General features: G+C 39.8%; 1 protein-coding gene and 1 long non-coding RNA gene across 2 annotated transcripts in view; both read left to right on the top strand.

Moving 5' to 3' along the window:
- The window catches only part of LOC309503548, a 454,680-nt gene that overhangs the window by 159,608 nt on the left and 276,769 nt on the right, over positions 1-18,303 (top strand). The window lies entirely within an intron of this gene.
- On the top strand, positions 7,696-11,613 carry nr4a2a (nuclear receptor subfamily 4, group A, member 2a). Its single transcript, XM_082176142.1, has 8 exons — positions 7,696-7,796; positions 8,298-8,406; positions 8,539-9,407; positions 9,712-9,841; positions 10,083-10,246; positions 10,594-10,796; positions 10,923-11,101; positions 11,208-11,613. Exons 3-8 carry the CDS (start codon positions 8,541-8,543, stop codon positions 11,462-11,464), a joined length of 1,800 nt encoding a protein of 599 aa, XP_082032268.1. The 5' UTR covers positions 7,696-7,796; positions 8,298-8,406; positions 8,539-8,540; the 3' UTR covers positions 11,465-11,613.

Genomic DNA, 18,303 nt, shown 5'->3' with positions numbered 1-18,303 from the left:
TAATTATATTATAATAAATTACACGTTTTAACCACTTGGTGGAATTGCCAGACGTTCCCTTAAGGATCATGCGCTGTGCGCGTCAAAGCAATCTCCAGTATAAATACGCAGCTATAATTCATGTAGGTGATTTTGAAGTATATTTTATGTCGATATAAAATAGTATACTGTTAAAACTAATCATGGTATTGATATATTAAGACTGCCGACTCTATAGAACAGTGGCAAGGAAAACGTCTCCGGTTACTTAACTGTAACCTTGTTCCCCGAGAAAGCGGAACGAGATGCTGCGCTGCTCAGCGCATTGGGAACATATTTTATCGTGACCAGCTGTGAATATTGTGTATAACACGTCAATGAAATTGACCCGGAGGTAATATAGCCTCGGTCGGTGACGTCATCGGCGCGCCCCCGCGACACGAGGCTATAAGTAGATGAGCCACAGGTGCATCGTCAGGATATTTTGTCTGAAGAGCAGTTCTGGGACATCTTCAGCACGGCAAAGTAGCGCAGCATCTCGTTCCGCTTTCTCAGGGAACAAGGTTACAGTTAAGTAACCGGAGACGTTCCCTTTCGAAAGCTACAATCGATGCTGCGCTGCTCAGCGCATTGGGAACGAGAATACCCACGCCGCCGTGCTTGAAAATGTCTGGACCCCCACGGTTGTGCAGGTGTGTTTCACAAGAACGCCTAGACATTAGCTTGTGATGTCGACTCAAGGACATGAGAGCCCCGGAGTGGCATGAACATCCAAACTATAAAATCTTATGAATGTGTGCGGAGAGGACCAACCTGCCGCATCACAAACAAACTGCAAGGGGCACCTCTTGCCAAGGCAGCAGAGGAGGCGACCCCTCTGGTGGAGTGAGCCCTTAAACCCGTTGGCGAAGCTTGGCAAGAGCACTAGCATCCCTGACCCAATGTGACATGGTCTGCTTAGTGGCGGCAGCCATCGGTTGCGGCCCCCATAACAGACGAAAAGTCGCTCTGACTTACGCCACTAGCTAGTGCGGTGGACGTAGGCCTGAAGAGCACGGACTGGACATAGTCTATGAGATCTCTCCTGTTCCGGCGTCGTGAACGGCGGAGAGCAGAAGGCCTCAAGCGTGACAGGATGTATAGTCGAAAAAGGCACCTTAGGCAGGTAATCAGGATGAGGATGCAAAATCACTTTCACCATTCCTGGGGCAAAGTCTAAGCAGGGTGGCGAAATCGACAGAGCCTGCATATCCCCAATTCTTTTCAAAGAAGTTATTGCCATAAGAAAAACCATCTTAGAGTCAGAAGTTTGTCAGACGCTGATTCTAGAGGTTCAAAAGGAGTCTCAACCAAACCCTCTAGGACTAAAGCTAAGTCCCATGATAGGATCTTGGTTTTATTAGAGGCCTCAGTCGTCTGTCCCCATGAATGAAATGAACGAACAGAGGATGTCTCCCGAGTGGCACCCCGTCAACCAAGGCATGGCAAGCCGAAAGAGCGGCCACATAAACCTTGAGAGTGGCGGGGCATGTGCCTGCCCTCGCACCCGCGATAGTAGAATGTCTCAATGTCGAGGACACAAGACATACATATTTACAATCTTTATTTATTTATAGACTGTGTTTTATGGGACTCTTTTTGTTGTGATCAGATTAATCTGGCCACTGCACGAGCGATCGCCACGAGCGATCTCCTTTTATCATCACGGGAGAAACGCTCGGAGGCGACAAACCCACGAGATTCAATGTCCTCTGCCCGAGCCGAAGAAGCGCCGAGGCACGCTTCGGTAGTCAGGCAGAGATCTGGAGAGAGAGCGAGCGATAGGGACGCACCGTCTCTCGCTTCTCAGCCAGATCGCACTCCCAAACAAACAAAGCAGTAAGTGTGTGTATCCAGTTCTAACATGGGACGGGAGCATGGAGGAACACAACACTTATTTGGCGCTTTTCCACTGCATGGTACGGCTCGGTTCGGCTCGGTACGGCTCGGTATGGTTCGACTCGGCACGGAACGGTTCGGCTCGCTTCGCTTTTCCACTGCGTGGTACGACTCGGCTCGGTACGGCACGGTTCGGTTCGCTTTAGCTCGGTTGCTTTTCCACTGCAGTTAGTACCACTTCAAAGTGGGTGTGACTGATCGTTATAGTTGCCGTCTCTACTGCCATGACATCATCATATTAAATGCGAATTTTTCATTACGGGTTTCCCCATCCGCTCCTCGGCAACCAACAAGAGGAACGTCTGCACCTCGTCCACTGACCACGATTCAGCCATTTCTTTTTTTAAGTTTATACTCTTTTTTTGAAGCAAATACTTTTAAAACAGGCGCTACAGCGTTGGCTGTTGTCTACTGGCTATTTAAATCTAGCGGGTTTAGTGTCTCGTGTTGTAAATACAATGACGCTGGTAGTGATGATTCTGTCTGACCAATCAGTGATCTGCAGTGTTTTCACGTCACATTTTAGTATAGGTACGGTACGCTTGGAACCTCAACAGAGGTGGTACCATTTAAAGCGAGCTGAAGCGAGCCGTACCGTACCGTACCATGCAGTGGAAATGCGTCATAAGTGAGCCGTACTGAACCGAGCCGTACCGTACCATGCAGTGGAAAAGTGCCAAAGCGTGCCGTACCGAACCTAACCGTACCGTACCATGCAGTGGAAAAGCGCCAATTGTTTTGTTGGCTCATTTCCCCTCTTTTTTTACTTTTTAAACTCTTTGATGTACGAGAGAGAAAAGGCTTGAGAAATGAGAAATTTTCTGCACACTGCCTGAATAAACTAACTCCTAGCAAAGATCTGTAGCAGATAAAAGGTAGAGAGAGAGGGTTTTGACGTTCACACATGCACAGTAATGGTCTGAAGACAAAAGACCTAACGATGCACCTGTGGCTCATCTACTTATAGCCTCGTGTCGCGGGGGCGCGCCGATGACGTCACCGACCGAGGCTATATTACCTCCGGGTCAATTTCATTGACGTGTTATACACAATATTCACAGCTGGTCACGATAAAATATGTTCCCAATGCGCTGAGCAGCGCAGCATCGATTGTAGCTTTCGAAAGGGAACTAACTTTACCGCGCTACGAGAGCCCTCTAGTGGTCGGGAGCATTCCCGCTGTTTTGCGGCTTTATTTCGTTGTGTTGTACATTTTCTGTTGTCTTGTGGCTTATTTCAGTTGTGTTGTGGCTCATTTCCGTTGTGTTGTGGATTCATTTCGTTGTGTTGTGGCTTAATCTCGTTGTGTTGTGAACTTAAGTTTGCTTTTTAAATTTCGTTGTGTTGTGCACTACTGGGCCGAACATTCTGCATTTTACTATTTAGACTATTTACACGATTGTATCATAATCTACACAAATTTTGAACAGATCAGCTTCTCACCCATTATTTAGAAGAAAAAAAAAGAGTGGAGTTGTATATTATTTGTAACTCATAACTCACATTCAGGAAAAGAAAATGAAGCCAACTTGAATCTTATTGTCACCACCTTCAACACCCTGTGCCACCTCATTGGAAGCAAAAAATAAAATAACAAAAATATCTATTTATTCTATCAATCCTTTCAATTGGAGAGCAAATTTTTGAGCTTATTGGATGTTCCCCGAAAAGACCCCAAGTAATTTCACAACATCTTCAGAAGATATCTTAAAATATTTTAAATGAAATGTTTCTCATCAAGGTCAAATTATTTGAACTTTGCTGCCATATTAATTCTACAGCTCTATATTTCTATATATAGAGTTCTTAATGGGAAGGTTGACTAAATGAACACAATAGATGCAAATCTGTAACTGGCTGTTAAAAAAGAAGAAAAAAAAGTCAATGTAGAAAAAACAACATTTATTGGCTCTCGTGAGACTCATGAGTGTTTTATGATGAAAGGGAAACTAAACTGTTATAATTAGCAGAACATATGAACATATTTGCTCAAATGACTTTGCAGAAGCTGAAGGGTAATTAATTAGACTAACTGGCAGCACTTTTCATCTTCCTTCAGACTGACAGAGATTTTTTTTTCTACTGAAGCACAATTTAACAATTGATTGTGGCATAAGAGCCCACCTGCAGCTTGAGAATTCATTTTCACACAAGAAGGAGAGAGAGAGAGAGAGAGAGAGAGAGAAAAAAAAAAAAAAACAACCTCAACTAGGATATATTGCCCCATGGCATGAATATGCAAGAACTCACAATATGCCGGCAGAGTCATTACTAATGTTACTGCCAATTACAAGGCATGTCATGACACTGATTCATGAATATTCAACACTGACAGATCTTCATGCTCGCCGCAGTGATGCATCTCGTTTTACAGCTTCACTGAGGTAGAAGAGAAGGGACCTTCATCACAGCACAGAGGACTCATCCTGCAATACAAGCTGTTTCATTAGGGTTAAATAGTTAAATGTGTGTTATATAAAAGTGCATGGAAATGATGGAGTGCTCCCTTGTTCCATAGAACTCACATTAAAGCATATTAAGTAGACATTTAGTCCTGAAAAGAAGGAATCTTAAATTGGAAAAAAGACATAGACCAGTGCCTTGAGCAAAAGAGGTGCTTTAAGACTGCAAGAGGTATGGATTTTTTATATTTTTTAGATGAATCTACTGGGGAATTGAATCATGCAAACAACAACGTCTGACCTTTTTGAACCTGCATTAAAATGGGAGAGATTTCATCATCTCTAAATCAAGCTCAATCACATCAAGTGTGGAGTGATGTTTTAAAATCATAAAGTCATCTGTTGGCCAATGTCACCAGATTAATGCAGCTTATCTCATATAGAAAGAGAGCTGGACACATATGATCCTTATCTAAATAGGCTCTTTGTGCCTTTTTAGGAGACAGTGTCTAGGTTGGACAGTGAGCCCTCTCTCCTTGATAATAGCATGTTAGTATGTCACAGTGGTTACTCAATTTCAAAAGTCTGTTAAAAAGACATTTCCAATTAAAGTAGAGTTGGCTTGCATCATTACATCAGAATCTGCAGGAACATGCAATGATAGGAGGAAGCTCTCTCACGCACAAAAATAAATGAGTTAATGGCCTTAAATGTACTACACCCCAATGTTCAAGCCAACAGACTAAACAGTCAATTCTAGTTTTAAACTGAGATGCTGACAACCAGGTTATACTGTAATCTCAAAAAAAAGACTAATTCATAATAAAATGTTTAGGATTAAATCCTGTTTTGGATCTGTCAAGATCAGTAATGCCATGTCAGGGGATGTTGTCTATTCTGACTCTTATAGTACTGCAGAACTCTTCACATTTATCAATGTGATGAATTCATCAAAATTAAGTAACCCTTAAATGTTTAAATGACAATGACACTGGCACAGCTTCGATTTTCTGCCCTGACTCTAAACAGTCTACTATGAGCAACATAAATACACACCTCAAACCTTTGTAACGCTGTCCATGGTACTTCACCTGTTTCAGTTTTCAGGTTAGAGTGCTGAATGGACAGCTCCTGCCCAACACGGTACTCCCTGAACATCTATTCATCAGGATTACTTTTTTTTCTGTGTTTTTGTTTTTTAGTTGTTAAAGAATAGTAAATATGTTGGCTGTTGATGATCTAAGTCAGGATATATCTATGTAAATCTTTCCACTGTATCTTTTGTTCTTATTATATCTTAATATATTTTCATTCCCCTCTGAAATGCATACCAATCAGCACACACACACAAGCACACACATGTTGGGTTTTCATATTTTCTTGAGACATTTCATTGACATAATGATTTTTATACTGTACATACAGTATATTCTATCCCCTAACCCTACAGCCATCACAGAAGGCTTTCTGCATTAAAACAACAACAACAACATAATTTAGTCTGATTTATAAGCTGTTTTGCTCCTGGGGACCAAAAATGTCCCCACACGGCCAACAATTAGTATTACTATCCTTGTGGGGACATTTGGTCCTCATAACACCAGGAGCACAGACACACATACACACACACATTCTTCAGCGTTTAATAATTGGGAAATAACTTCAGTCCAATTTGATTGCTCTTCATTTGCTGCCTCTTCTTCCCCATGAGCAGTGATTAAACTATGCATATATATAAGGCAGTTAGTAATTAAATGAGCCAATGGGCAATTATTGCTTAATTGTATGTAATTTCCCTTCATTAAAAAGGTAAATGAAAGCAGACCATATTGTGAATATAATACATTAGATATAGCAATAAACCCAATCAGGTGTTGAGCACATGGCTGGTCGCTTTGCCTGTCATTGGTTATGTGAAACATGACTGCCAAAACGGACATCATTTTTAAATGAGACATCATGGACTCATGGGGCAGTTCTGTCCCCACATATCAGTCTTGAATGGCAGAGCAGTGTCTGTGGCACATTGACAATTTGTTCGACATATATAGGAATACATTGGTCATCGCTGTATTTGCATGCATTTATAACACCGTACTGTATAAAACAATCCAAAATGATTGTCAAGTGGGTGGTGAACAACAGTGTCCTCTAGAGGAGACTACCACCTCTATTTGGAGAACACCACAGTGGTTTAGTAGCTACAAACATCATACAGCCAGAATACAATCAGTTTTGTAAGAGGTATTATGAAAACCTCACAGGCCTTAATTTTCTATCTTTTGTCATAGAAAGGGGACTGAGCAGAGGTTTTTGCATATTGTGGTTTTACCTATAAGGCCAAGAAAAGTCCATTGTGGTTGAGAGAAGCAATAATTAGAAGGTTTGTTGAAAGAGGCTTTTCACATGATGCTGAGTGAGACCTGTCTCAAATAACAGCAACACCCACCCAGTCAGATACAACAGGGCAAAGACTGTGTGAGGGGAAGTTACCTCTTTTTCTAGACTGCAGCATGGGCTGTGTCAAAGCTGTTGTTTTCTGCATCACATTTCTTCATTTTCAACACATTTATAACAATATGTATTTATAACAATATATAACAATGATTAAATTAAATTGAAATGACCATAAGGATCCCTCTGCTAATGACCCATCCTCCACTGCCTGCCTGGAAAACTTGTACAAATAGATGCAAAGACGTAAATATTCTGTATATTGACCTATGATGTCTTAAAAGGGAAGCTCTTGTTTTAATACAAGCTGGGCTGTGTAGAGTTTAGTCAACAACATTGCCAGCAGGGCCTACTCAAAGCCATATTTGTTGAGATCTATCAATTTATTTATTATTTCATTTCTACTGCTGTTTCACAGAGTATTGGCCAATGGCTCTAGGATATTTTTCCCATACTATTTAATATTAACAGCATTTACCAAACCATCTTATATATATATATATATATATATATATATATATATATATATATATATATATATATATATATATATATAAGACTGAGAACAAATAAATACTGTACGTATAATTCATGTTGTTATCTTTATTCACAGTGTTTTATGTGAAACAACTTTTAATCATTTTAATTTCTTAGCGTTTATCAAAGTATACTGTGCATACTGAAATATGCATCACAAAACAGAGGTAAATTGCTATTCGATCTTGGGGAATATATAATACAGCGGATCTCAGTGAAATCACAGGCATGTACCGGCTGTCAGTCAGTCCTCAGATTGGCAGAAGAGTCTCGCAGCTGATTGGTGCTACTCACATATGACGCAGATGACGTACTGAACTCAAGCACGTGGGTCTCACATAAACAAAGACACATTGGCAGACAGAGCTCTACATGCCAGTGTTGAGCTCCGAGCTGTGCGGACAACACGCTGTACTGGACATTTACACACATATTCTGCATCACAAGCATATGGATACAATATAGTTTTGCTGATGGTCTACTAAGGTATGTTATTGCCTTTTTTTTTCTTCTTTTTGTGCAAATATGCAGTTTAAAGTAAGCATAGCAAATTTGTCCTATGGTATCTTTGCTTTAAACAGTCTGTGATTTCTGTTTGTTGGTTTCTGCTGGTTTTATGCAAACTATTTTGTTGTTTTTCTTATAGCTGCGATGTGAAATCAGTTTTTATGCAGTCCTTGTCTGAGACCATTGACCAGCGCACGCTTGTGTGAAACTGTGAAATTTATGTGAAATTTATGTTTTTTCAGACATGCATTTATTAAAATGCCTTAAACTCGAGAGTAAAAACAAATAAACAAACGCGGTGCGCAAAACCTTAAACTTTCGATCCATCACGCATATATGCACATGTTCTGATACGGCGCAAGAAAGTGTGTTTCAAATTTCTTAAGTTTCAGTGAGCTCTAGCATTTTGTATAGGTAGCCTACTACATGGAACTACTAAAATGTGATGCAAAATCAAGTGAAAGTTGTGTGTTTTATCAGAGGGAGAATCCAGAGCCGAGTCGTTTGTCTTGAACCCCTGTATTACATTTCATCTGTTATTATCATCACCTTCACCAAGATCTGCAGTGGAACAGTCCCACGACTGAAGGTACTTTTCACTTAAAAGCGATTTTGCAAAGTTGCATGTAAGCTGAAAATACTGCTTTCGATGGGCATGCGGCTTTTATTCTCAGGCTGTCTTTCTGTTTTTGTATTGATTAGGCTCCTGTTTTGTTCGCAGCCATGCCCTGCGTCCAGGCTCAGTATGGCTCATCCCCGCAGGGCGCCAGTCCTGCATCTCAGAGCTACAGTTACCACACCAGCGGTGAATACAGCTGCGATTTCCTCACACCAGAGTTTGTGAAGTTCAGCATGGACTTAACCAATACCGAGATCACCGCCGCCACCACCTCTCTGCCCAGCTTCAGCACCTTCATGGACAACTACAACACCAGTTATGACGTGAAGCCGCCCTGTCTTTACCAGGTGCCCCATTCTGGAGAACAGTCCTCTATCAAGGTGGAGGAAGTCCAGATGCACACATACCATCAGCAGAGCCATTTGGGCCCGCAGTCAGAGGAGATGATGGCCCACTCCGGGCCTATGTACTTCAAACCGTCCTCACCTCACGCTCCGGGAACGGCGAACTTCCAGGTTCAGCCCAATCACATGTGGGAGGACCCGGGCTCCTTGCACTCTTTTCATCAGAACTATATGACCTCGCACATGATAGATCAGCGCAAGAACCCAGTGTCTAGGCTCTCCCTCTTCTCATTCAAGCAGTCTCCACCAGGAACACCTGTTTCAAGCTGTCAGATGCGCTTTGACGGGCCTCTCCATGTGTCCATGGGGCACGACGGTCCCGGAACGCACCGAGCCCTGGACAGCCAGAGTTTCGCAGTGCCCAGTGCTATCAGGAAACAGTCGGGCATCGCTTTCACACACTCCCTGCAGCTCAGTCACGGCCATCAGCTGATGGACAGTCAGGTGCCGTCACCTCCGTCTAGAGGATCACCGTCCACCGAGGGTTTGTGCGCGGTGTGTGGGGACAACGCGGCATGTCAGCACTATGGAGTCCGAACGTGTGAAGGGTGCAAAGGCTTTTTCAAGGTATTTTTTCATTATTTTTATCATTATTATTGATAATAATAATAATAATAATAATAATAATTTGTGGTTTGGTCGCCGCTCATATCGGTTTTCTCTAATAACATAAAAAATAAAAATAAAAATTAGACATGATCTGACATTTCAGGAACTGAAGCATATTTTTAAATATATTTTATTTTGCTCCTCGCATATCTGTTCAAAGATAATTTACACCTAAAATAATATCAATGTTTGTTTCTTAAATTGTCAAAAGTTGATCTGAATTTTATGTAATTTAAACGAAATCGTATTTCCCACTTTTTAGCGTACAGTACAGAAGAACGCCAAATATGTGTGTTTAGCCAATAAAAACTGTCCTGTGGATAAGCGCCGGAGAAACAGATGTCAGTATTGCCGATTTCAGAAGTGTCTGGTGGTCGGGATGGTAAAAGAAGGTAAATCGCTACAATATTTGTCTACACTTATCAAACGTGCGGAGGGGATACATCTTAATCGCTGTTCATTATGTTACGAATGTTTCCCTCACTTGGAAACTCCACCGTTACAGAACTCATCTTCTGTAACGGTGGAGTAGTGTGCAACTGCAATTATAGTTATCCCTGATTTAATTGTAAATACATTTTACAACAAGCATAACAGCTCCTTGATAGTAACAGTCTTGTGTTGTTTTGACAGTTGTCCGAACCGCCAGCTTAAAGGGTCGGCGAGGCCGTTTACCCTCCAAACCCAAAAGTCCGCAGGAGTCTTCGCCCCCCTCTCCGCCCGTCAGTTTGATCAGCGCCCTGGTCAGGGCTCATGTGGACTCCAATCCTTCTATGAGCAGCCTAGACTACACCAGAGTGAGTTATATTACATTCATCTTTAATTTTACCCATCAGTTCAGACTTTAAGAGAAGAAAGTCCAAACATGACTCGTGTATGACTCTTGATGCGCACCCTGCGCGAAACTGACAGAGCCAATATTAGGAATTTAATATCATACAGTGTTTCATTATAAACTTTCAACACTTTAAGGGTGGCATATTTTACTGTCTAAATTGCTTTTGCAAGAAAGAAGCCAGTGAAATACAGACACAAGTTAAATTAAAGAGGGGGAAATTCTCCCCCTTTTAGAAATGGGCTTTGCAATTTCACGGGTTATATATTTTAAGGGAGCTCATTAAGTCATGTTTAAATTAAATTCCAGTTCCAAGCCAACCCGGACTACCAACTGAGCGGAGATGACACACAGCACATCCAGCAGTTCTACGACCTCCTCACCGGATCCATGGAGATCATCCGCGGATGGGCAGAAAAGATTCCCGGGTTCACCGACCTGCCGAAACCGGATCAGGACTTGCTGTTCGAGTCCGCCTTCCTGGAGCTTTTCGTGCTGCGCCTGGCGTACAGGTACCGAGACTTCTGGAGAAGTGGATTTGCTGCTTCAAATTTTATTGGCTCTGCAATAATTAGGAGCCGCTTAAATCCCCGTTTAATGCGCGCAGTAATTAATGGGCGCTTTGTCATTAATTTCAGGTCCAACCCGATGGAAGGCAAACTCATCTTCTGTAACGGGGTGGTGTTGCACAGACTGCAGTGCGTGCGTGGATTTGGCGAGTGGATTGACTCTATAGTGGAGTTCTCGTCTAATCTTCAGAACATGAATTTAGACATGTCTGCTTTCTCATGCATCGCCGCCTTAGCTATGGTCACAGGTAAGATCCGTTTTTATTATACTGTTCAGATTATTTTTACAGTTTTTTTTTTAATGTTATGTTCTAATAGGCTAGAATAATAGTAATTATTGTTATTATTTTGCAGAGAGACACGGACTTAAAGAACCCAAGAGAGTTGAGGACCTTCAAAACAAGATAGTAAACTGTCTGAAAGATCAAGTCACCTTCAATGGAGGCGGCTTGAATCGTCCGAACTATTTGTCCAAACTGTTGGGGAAACTACCTGAACTGCGCACACTGTGCACACAGGGTCTGCAGCGCATCTTCTACCTAAAACTAGAAGATCTGGTCCCACCGCCAGCAATAATCGACAAACTGTTCCTTGACACTCTGCCCTTTTAAACCGAGAGAGAGAGAGAAGGTGACAAACTATTTCAAACAACCTCAGAGAACTTCCACAGACTCCCTTAAAAAAACTGAAAGTCTGATTTTTCAAACCATGCCGACCATCGCCAAATGAAAAAGGATCCAACAATTCAAAGGCTGGAAAACTCTACGCGAAAAAAATAAAAAATAAAAAAATAATTATACATTTTGCCATCGGCAAGCGATCCCCCCCCATCTCCCCCCCCCCCCCCCCCCCCCCGCTTTATCCCACCCATATCTGCCTCTGAGTATCTCAGAACAGATAAAAATGTAAAACAAAAACAAAAACAAAAAAACAAAAAAATAATAATAATAATATGAGAAATTATAATAAAAGACAGATTATCCAATAGTTTGCCTGATTTTGAACAATGACAAATATCTCGCCACTAATCATTGTTAACTGCAAACGTCTGTATTCTTGAAAAATCAGAGTAGTAGAGTGGAGTGTATCATACGCCATTTCTATATACCTATTCAATAGATTTATGTGATTTATATGATGTGTATAAAGCTTGTACAGAGACAGTTTTTTCTTTCTTTTATAACTTGTGCCTGTGTATCTCTGTCAGGTGGAAAGGAGACGCATGTTGTAGAGGACTCTTGTCTCTATTACACACTCTATATTCCGGACACTATGTAGTCTGTTAGATTTTATAAAGATTCGTAGTATTGGGACAACTTTTAAATATGGCACATGTGGATAAAAATACCAGTATCATCTGTACAGGTAAAAAGGGACCCATAGTGTTTGTAAAATTGTCAGACATTCCTTGTTTGTATGTGTTGTATGTATTGTTGCTGTTTAATATAAACGTTTATATATTTATTTTGAGTTTGCCGTTAAAGCATGGTGCAGTTGAAATTATTTCAGACGCATCACCGTCGTCTTTGTTGAATGTCTCATATGTGATTTAATTTGCCATCTGTTTTTTTTTTCCTGTAGGTGTGTGAAAATCATCACTGCCTTTTTTTCTATGGTTTAACTAAATACACGCGTTCGGTTCGGTTCCGAATCCGAATCAAACTCCACGAGAAAAGAACATTTAATGTTTACAAATAAAACTTTTAAATAATTTCCAAGAAGGAGCCGTGTTTCTTAATCACATTTCAAACTGAAGAGGGAATTCATTGTACCGAAAATAAACTTTTTTTTCTGGAAATGTTCAGAAATTGCTCAAAGAAAAACCTACATTGCTCAAAGAAAAAAACAAAACAACAACAAAAAAGATGATTATTATATTATTTAAATTTTTTAATTTTTTTTTTTTTACATTTCCGCTCACGTGAAAGGTTACGCTTTCGTTTTTATTTTCATAAAAAAGTAAGTGTAACCAATGTATCGGTTTTAACTTTTAATGGCATTTAAACCGCAGATGGCAAATAATAATTTCGCGGGGGAAAATAACTATTTTCTGATAGGCCTATATCCATTTTATCAGGGGGGTTTCTCATCAGAATACGAATAGACATAGTAAAAATAAATAATAATAATAATAATAATAAAAAAACTTCAACGAATTCACTTCCCAGTAAATACGGAAGCTTTTTGAAAGTTTGCCCCACAATAAAATAAAAAAAAGAAGCATTACGCACTGTGGACATTTATTTCCATTTATTCTAAAGAGTTTTGCGCTCAAAAAAAGATCTGAACAGAAATATATTACATAAGAGTATTCGTCATTCAAATGCATAAAATGGTTTTCGCAAACAGATTTAGTTGTTTTTGTTGTTGAACGTGATATAGGCCTACAGGTGTCTTAAAAACGATTAATTCTGTTACAGTAGGTTAGCAAAATGACACCGATGGATGAAAAAAGTAATATAAAAATATTGCAGCTAAATTATCTATTTTTAAAAGCAACGAAATGAAATTCCGACAATTTTACTGAGTACTAAAGCTAATTAGAGCGATTATAACAGCTTTTATGCTGTTTCATGCATTCAGTAAATTTCTGTATATTTATTTTTTACTCCGATTTTTATTTTTAAACTTTAATTCAGGATACGGAATTGGAGGCAGGTAGTTCTTGCATAGGTAATTAAATGTTTTAGAAAAAGTAAGCTAATCATATAGCACATAAAAAAATCGCATAAATACATGTAGGCCTATCTTAAAATAACGAAGCCAATTATAAACATGAATGCGTAATAAATTATATTTTTGGTTTTCAGATATTTATCAATTCGGGAGATTGCTCCATGTTTGGTTTTAAAGTTTCAGATTGTGTCAAGGAACATTAAAATAATAATAATAATAATAATAATAATAATAATAATAATGATAATAACAACAATAATAATAGCGAAAGAATATTGATTTTACTCTTTATATTATACTTCGTAATTATATTTTTCTTCTTTTTGTTAAACTCTCGTTAGCTACTTCTTCTGCTCCATTACAGGGTGGTATGCCGCACCAGAGCACAATGAACTTTATTTAGACAGGTATCATTCTCTAAATTATTTAAAGCAGTGCGGATTTGGAGAATGCAAGCGTGCGTATAATTGTTTTACATGACTGGTGTGTGCACGTGTGTGCGGACTTCTGTGTCTAAAACCAAAAATAAACACGCATAAATGATTTTAAGGTTCTATAATCTGCCGGCTTGATCATCTGAACACTGACGTTAACACCAAGCTCACAAAGGTAATTCATTTATTTTGCCATTTCAAACTCCTGCAGGATATTTGCAGCACAATGGAAAAAACACATAATCACAAATTAGATTTAATGATTTTATATTTAAAATGTGTGTATAAACTTAAACGTGCTTATCTTGGAGACTTACACTTAATTTGTTACAAGCAGGTGCAGTGTGATATACTGTACAAATAAACTTGACACATGGACTCTAAAAACATTACTGTAACCCAGGAAAGCATGACAATATTTAGACCATAAATCAATGAAAAATATAACCCTAGCACACAAGCTTGTGAACATCTGCATTTTGCTTTGTCCGGTGGGACTTTCTTCTATGGCTTTGGATGGGAGATGATAGATTTTGAGGAAACATTTTACATCTAACCTGAAATCAGAGCTAGACCTGCTGTAGCATGTTTGTCATAACTGTCTCAAGTAAGTATATGTAGCCTATATATACACGTTCATGCACACTTTCATTGTTCATTACTGAAAAGTGAAGAGTTCTTTACAGAATTCTGTCATTCACCATTGATGTCCGTGTAGCTCAGAGAGGACATGAAGGTGCCTCTGGGCAACGTCTGGGAAAGCTCACAATCGCACAATCTCTCTTTTTTTTTTTTTCTCTCCCTCTCTTTCTATCTGCTTTCCTTTCTCCCTCATTCTCCTTCTCTCATCAGCCATGGCATGGCTGATCTTTTCCCAAAGTTCTCACAAGGCAAAGAATTGTCTGAATAATTAGATCTTCACAGCAAAAAGACTAATTCCAAGTCAAATTAAGATTACACTCAAAAGCAGTTTGCTGACATTTAGCAGATCAGTTAGAGGGACGCTCTGCAGTGTCACAAGCTTGTGCCGTGTTGACTGAAGTAATCATTTAGGTTGGCAAGGGCCTAATCTCTGCACAAAGAAAAAAAGCAGCGTGTGACAGAGAGACACGCTCACCTTACACATGTCGAGGTATTTTCAGGCAGCTCTAGTGCTTTCACTCCAATCCTGCGTGTTTAAATAGAGACGAATCACGGAGCATTTCACTGCTCCTTTATCTGTTCTGACAGAGGGGACGAATATGGCGGCGGTCTCCTATATGCTTTTGGTCTGTCACTCTGCTCTCTGGGTTCTGCTTAGCACTGCAGATAATGCAAACGCAGAAGGAAGGATGGAAATAACACGCTCCGTCTGCACACGGAGAGCTCAGAAGCCGCAGGCACTTTGTCGTAAGTGCTAGAGCTGGAAACCTAAGAGGAGCGAAATTATAAAGCAGTGCTCCACTCGGACAGATCCGGACAGTCTATGTACTGATGGGATAGATGCCCTAAAACACAGTCATTAAGCAGTGCAGGACGCGTTCTACCTACTTCAGATGATTTCAGTAGGCTAACTCATAGAAACCTCGGAGTTACAAGGTCAGGCAGATGTAGCTGAAGAACTGAACTGAATGAAAAGCAGCTCTCTTCCCACCAGGGACACAGCAACTTTGACCAATTCTGTTGTGTGGTTTACATTTGCTTTGCAGTCTTTGCGAAAAAACACACTTTACATATCGGTTTCCATATGCAGTAGCAGGCAATGGCATATCTGTGACATGTGGGCTCGCAAACACTGTGCAAATCTGTGCAGAGCTAAAGCAGATATTGTGTGTTGGTATAGCAGACAGATGCTTATGCATGGCCTTTAATGCAGTTTCTCCAGCTCACATGTGTGTGTCAATACAAATCTAAAAAAACTAATAGACATCTTCATTTCATTTCAACATTTATTTATGACTGGCACAATAAAAGACTAAATATTTCTGCCCAACGATTCTGACTGAGAAGAGAAGAGAAACAGCACTGTCTGATGAGGAATGCTTTATTTGGAAATACATGCAAACGTTTAAATATTAAACGATGGGTCCCTTTGGTTCACTCACTCTCAGTTTTCAGAAACAGCAGTCATCTCTGCCCTCTGTAACCTCTGGCCTTTTCTGAGTTTGAGAGAGTCAGACAGGTGTATGTCTCAGAGCAATTTATGACACTAATTTTTCATTGTTTTATGTGAGAACATGGAGTCTCTTACATATTGGGGAGACCGGGGCTAGTTGTCACAAGATTTATATCTAAGGTTTACATATGGGGAGACCGGGGCTAGTTGTCATAAGATTTATATCTAAGGTTTCAAGTGTCAAGCATCTAATTAAAATTCATAATTTTTTTGTGATTTCTGTCCAACAAACTTCAATCAAAATGTCATCTTATTTTATCTAACAAAAGTCACAACGGAACACAATAACACCACAATTTAAAAGCACGTATTAAGACATACTTAATTTATACAACAAAGCTAGAATTTATTAGAAAGTTTGTGTTCTCAGGACAAGAACATTTTCCATAGATTTCAGGTCAGAGCAAGTTACATGAATTGTGTACAATTAATTCAATGCAATGAAAAGTTTTGTTGGTCAATGTAGTGGATAGGGTTACCTTGTTTGCTATTTTATTAATTGCTGTTTCATTATTTATTTATTGCAATTTATATTCTACTAAAAAGTTAACACAGGCTGTTTAATGTCAGATTACTATTTCGACAAGTTACTCCATGTTATGTAACATGCTCTGATAATAGGACGTGCTGTTGCAAATGGTCAATGTGTGGTAAATGAACCATCCTGTATACAGGGTAATACAGGATTTCAGGGTTTCCTGTAGCTCAAACAGTAGAGTGTTGGCGCTTGCAACGCCAAGGTCATGGGTTCGATTCCCAGGGAAAGCAAGAACTGACAAGAAAATGTGTACCTTGAAAATGCAATGTTGTCACTTTGGATAAAAGCGTCTGCCAAATGCATGAATGTAAATGTATAATTGTACCTGGAACATAACAGTGGAAATGTTCAAAAGGATTTGTAAGTGTGTATTCATAAGCTTTCAACAACAAACCATGCAGTGAAATATTCACTGAGTAACAATAGACTACAATAAAACAGAAAAATGACACTTAAATGTTAAATTACAAATATGAATTTCTTTTCATAGTGATGTTTATTCTTCCCAGTGTTAGTATAATAGTAGATTTTAGTAGATTTTGTTTGAGTTAAAACAAAAACAAACAAAAACAAGGAGATAATGATGATTGTGAAGAAGTTGCATCGTATACTGTACGTCCTGGTTCTTGCAGTCGGTGAACAACAGTTTATCATAATATTACAGTGTGTATCAGTAAAGTGGGTCAGAGACTTTACACAATCCATACTGCATACAGCTAGAGGTCACAACACACACACACACACACACACACACACACACACACACACACACACACACACACACACACACACACACACACACACACACACACACACACACACACACACACACACACACACACACACACACACACACACACGTTTTACATATGATGTAGGAGTGACATGTAAGATTGAATGTATTCTACCTATTCAATGAATTGATATTGTTTAATTAGACTATCTTTTCAAACATGATCACACATCTTCAATAGACCGTTTCCCTTCACTGCAAACAACAACAATTATCAATTGGACACATATTCAGGCTCTTTGTGTGAAAGACAACACACACACACACACACACACACACGCACGCACGCACGCACGCACGCACGCACGCACGCACGCACACACGCACACACACACACACACACACACACACACACACACACACACACACACACACACACAGAGACAGAGAGAGAGAGAGAGAGAGAGAGAGAGAGAGAGAGAGAGAGAGAGAGAGAGAGAGATCACTCTTTACATCATTTATATTAGTAATCAGACACCAATCCTTCAGTCATGTAAAGAGAATGACCAGATGTCAACCAATGACTGATGTCACTGCATGTGGAAATCAAAGTGCTGTCCCTCTGAGTTCTAACAGATGTTATCACACACATCAGGACCGTAAAAAGACACTAATTATTTAAAGATCCACTTAAAAGTGACTGACTGCAGCTGTGGAAGACACATTACTCATAAATATTTAGCTCAGACACAAGTTATGGGCTGACCCGCTGTTGTGCATTGATTCCTAATGAACATTGTTGAATTATTATTTTAAGTGTGGTCAGCAACACTGCCCTGCATATGTATAATGCAAATCTAGATAAAGGGGAAATGAAGAGGAAGTAAAAATGGTTACACTTTGTTTTAAGGTGT

The sequence above is a fragment of the Leuciscus leuciscus genome, assembly GCF_965113295.1.
Source record: "Leuciscus leuciscus genome assembly, chromosome: 7".
In the NCBI taxonomy this organism is placed as follows: domain Eukaryota; kingdom Metazoa; phylum Chordata; class Actinopteri; order Cypriniformes; family Leuciscidae; genus Leuciscus; species Leuciscus leuciscus.
Note: the sequence above shows the minus strand (reverse complement) of the source record. Positions and strands in the feature narration are given on the sequence as shown.

Excerpts from the sequence above, each read along its gene's own strand:
- nr4a2a (XM_082176142.1), top strand. The coding sequence starts at position 8,541 with ATGCCCTGCGTCCAGGCTCAGTATGGCTCATCCCCGCAGGGCGCCAGT. Across the intron at positions 9,842-10,082 it reads GGTCGGGATGGTAAAAGAAG|TTGTCCGAACCGCCAGCTTA; the intron begins GTAAATCGCTAC and ends TTGTTTTGACAG. Across the intron at positions 10,797-10,922 it reads GTGCTGCGCCTGGCGTACAG|GTCCAACCCGATGGAAGGCA; the intron begins GTACCGAGACTT and ends CATTAATTTCAG.